We start from the raw sequence: 3,730 nt of genomic DNA, 5'->3' as shown, positions 1-3,730 counted from the left end.
CCACCTTGGTTTCTCCCCAAAAATCTCTGCCCTGTGACACTGTGATTTAAATCTCTGTGCTGTGACCATTCAATTAGGATGGGCCCAGCACACAGGGGACCACACCCTCAGCCTGTCTCTTTAGGGAACTGGAGCTGGCTGCATTCCTGAGGGAGGGGGAAACCTGCTCCCTCTGCTTACGTGACTTGCATCACTTACCTGGGTAAGGGGTTTCTACCTGGGGAGCTGGAATCTGCCCGGTAACAGGTGATGCATTTCAGATTGGTTGGCTGACAGCCAACTGGGGCTGACCTCCGCTGGCCCAGGTGAATGAGGTCACAGGGGCTATATAAGTTAGGACGGGGAAGGAGGCGGTCTCTCCTCTCCGGCCATGAGGTGACGCAGCAGCCAGGCAGGGGACAGAGAAGCCTTAACATCTGAAACTGGCTCTCTCCCCCCAAACTCACGAGCTAGGAACCGCCTGCCTCCAAAGGGAAACTTCACCTGCCTTTGGAAGATGCTTGTGAGTAAGCTACTCAATCTGATTAGATATTTAGCTGGAAGTATCACAGATGCGTAATCAAAAGGCTACCACAGCCAGACTGTTTGCTCTTTAGGATTTCTAGATATTGCTCTATCCTGTACCCTAGTTTACCCTACCCCCTGTAATCAATAAAGTTCTCCTTTTTGACTGGTGTGGGAGACTTATTGAGGGGTGGGTCTAAATTATGCCTAAGAGACCCCTTAGGTCTGTGGACTAAGGGAGACTATACCTTTTTGCCCCCGGACTTGGGGAAGTACCCCAAGTGCCTGCATTGGGTCGAGTACCTGTGGGACTTTAGGCCTGTGTTACCCCAAGGACACAGGGCCGCGAGACAGTCCATTCTTGGGGTGGTGGCGGCACGTTACCCCCAGACTAGCGAGTGTGCTCCGGGAGAGGGGTCGGCCGGACATAAGGCGTCCCTAGGGAGGCATTCGGAGCCTGGAAGGTGGTCGGGCGCAGGGAGGTGGGTGGCTCAATGCAGGAGCACCCCCTACTGGCCCGCCTCACGTGGTGGAAACAGCGGAGGGATACGAATACCCAGCTGTGTTCCTGAGGTGGGATCTCTGCACCCGCCACAGGCTGCACAAATTAGAACAACATTTATGTTGAATTAAGTTTTCAGAATTTGCCCTTCAATAAAAAACACAAGCACAGAGAGACTGAAAGTGTTAATATTTTATTTGCTTTCAACATAAAAGTTATATTTTCTGGAACAAATTCTTTGATCCATGTTACGGGGATAATTCATTTCAGATACTACATTTGCTTTAAGTACTCTTATATCAAAAAGACCAGTGTTAGCATTGTGTGTTATCAACTAGATACTTTCAAAATGCTTAAAAAAAAAAAGGTCAAACATTCTCATTGTAAACTCTATATAACAATTTTTGAATCATTAGAACATGAAGAACGTGACTTCAAGAAGAACAATCATGTGTTAAAGTTTAGTTCCAGCTACAAAATATATAGCAACAAGTTACAGATGCCCTTTCTGAAAGTATGCTTTTAGGCCAGATTCCATTTAAGCTCCATCCAACAACAGTCCTGCAAAAGTCTGCACAAACACAGAAAAAGTTGATTTTTTTCAGGACTTGCTTAGCCAAATGCAGAAACCAGATGGAGTTTATTAAATCTGGCCATACAAGGATTAAAAAAAAAAAAAATCTGGAGACATGTCTAGAAATAATTAGCTATCCTTCAGTGTCTGAAACTGAAGTATTCGAGATTTTTGTATTCCCTCAGGAATCTGCATGCAATTTAAACTGCCAATAGTCTGTCACTAGTTTTAAATTACTATACGCCAATCCTTTAATCCTAGTCATAAACAGATTTTTGTTAAATAATTTTAAATGGGGCAACCAGAACTTTTGCATAATTTTAAAAGACCCAAAAGGAACTTTCAGTTGAAATAAAGCTAGTAATCAAGCATAGAATAATCAAGAATCTATGCTATCTAACTTCAACCACCAAAATAAAAATCAAACCTTTATTGTTGCATCATTTGTCTTTCTTACTGAATAAGCTAAAGCATTTACATTTTTTACTCTAAAAGACATTATACACATATAATCTATTAATTTTATTCTTCTGAAATTCCCCTCTATTAAAATATTATACTTTATGTAGAATGTTAAAGCATTTCACATTACATTTATCCTATATATTTTTCTCTTCTATTAATACAAAAATGACACAGAATAACAGAGTACATTTTTTACGAAGTGCACAATCAAGAGATTTCACATATATATGCACTTTCTGGAATTGTTACAATCAGTGGGTACAGTACAGACAAACAGGCACCTACCTCTGTTGAGTTTTATATTTTAAAATAAATAAGAATCTGACAACAAAAGGATCCTATGATATCCAAAGCCTTTGACATCTTTGACTCAACAGAACACACTGGCACCTGGACAGTAAAACCAGACAAATTTTGCTAAGGCAAGCACAAATATGTCAATTTTCAGTTTAACATTTCTGCCAAAAGTTGTGTGAGAAAGTGTGTGCGTATGCTTACAGCTTGACTTCTTCCTTAAATGTGACATTCTTCTTTTACAGTGGGTCCTCTTTAAACTTTGGAAAGGAGCCCTGACTCAGGAGCACTTGCCTTAATGAGATTTTGGATTTCTTTGAATTTTGGATGCTCTTTATCAGCTATCAGCTGCAGCAATATAGCCTCACTGGTGGTGACTATAATTCCAGTGCGAGCAAGACGCTGAAAGAGAAAAAGGGAGAAAAAAAATTTAGTATGGATGGGAACATGCAGGATCAGAATAAGATAATACTTTAAAAATATCTGCTATATAATAAACTTGTAGCTGTTTCAGTTCTAGTGGTCATTGGCAATGCTACCAATAAAACTACAATGGAAGTGTTTGGCCCATTTCATTATAGCTTATTATGGAAAGGGCTGTCTTGAACTAAAAGTGAAGGCCTGTTAGGCAAAAGGGCTATTGCTTCTGTTCAGACAGTCTATGTGAGCTTTACTTGCCTTTCTCTAGGAACATCAGTTTCCTTATATATAAAATGAAGATATTCTAATTTTGCAGGATTTTGAAAGGCTTAATGTATTTTCCTCTTAAAGTTTAAGTTGGATGGTGTTATGTGGGCAGTAATATTTAAAAAAAAAAAAATCAGTGGGTTAGCTGCTACAGCAGCTTTTTTCAGGGCTTGTTGTTACGTGTTATCCAATATACCAATGTTTCACAGTATACTAAAACAAGCAGTCTCAGGGAGGAGACCTCTTCTACAGGCCTCACTTGTCACTTCAAATACCTGTTGTATTAGTCAGACAGAAATAATTTTTATTAACAATTCAAAGTTGATGCAAATATTTCATTACAGCCCAAGTAACAACTATGCATACACAGATTTTCTGAAATACTATAAAATATTCCCAACATAAATGTTAAAACTGATCAAATCAAGAAAACTCTTTTATCTCAAGTAATTCTGTACCTGTCCAATTAACCTGAGTAATGTTTGTCTAGCCGCAGGGCTGTCTAACTGGTGATCTGTGGACCACATGTAGCCTGCAAGGAGTCGATATGAAACCTGTGAGTAGTTAATATATAGATAACAGGCCCCTGCAGCCACCTCTCCCATGGCCACATGTTGCAGGCACCAATGGACAGGGGAGGGTGGCCACCCAGGCAGCAGGGGAAAGATCCCTGGGGCGGGGGGGGGGGGGGGGGGGGCCCCCCC

At 40.9% G+C, this 3,730-nt stretch overlaps 1 protein-coding gene across 1 annotated transcript in view; it reads right to left on the bottom strand.

Annotated features, from left to right (window-relative positions):
* Positions 1-1,183: 1,183 nt before the first annotated feature.
* ISOC1 (isochorismatase domain containing 1) overlaps positions 1,184-3,730 on the bottom strand; it is a 27,658-nt gene continuing 25,111 nt past the window's right edge. The window contains exon 5 of the mRNA XM_019517286.1: positions 1,184-2,741. Coding sequence (XP_019372831.1) covers positions 2,595-2,741 — 147 coding nt within the window. The 3' untranslated portion in view covers positions 1,184-2,594. The remainder of the gene's footprint in view (positions 2,742-3,730) is intronic.

This window comes from Gavialis gangeticus, unplaced genomic scaffold, assembly GCF_001723915.1.
Source record: "Gavialis gangeticus isolate Ggan-Ray unplaced genomic scaffold, GavGan_comp1, whole genome shotgun sequence".
Lineage (NCBI taxonomy): Eukaryota > Metazoa > Chordata > Crocodylia > Gavialidae > Gavialis > Gavialis gangeticus.
This window is presented reverse-complemented; position numbering and strand designations above follow the sequence as displayed.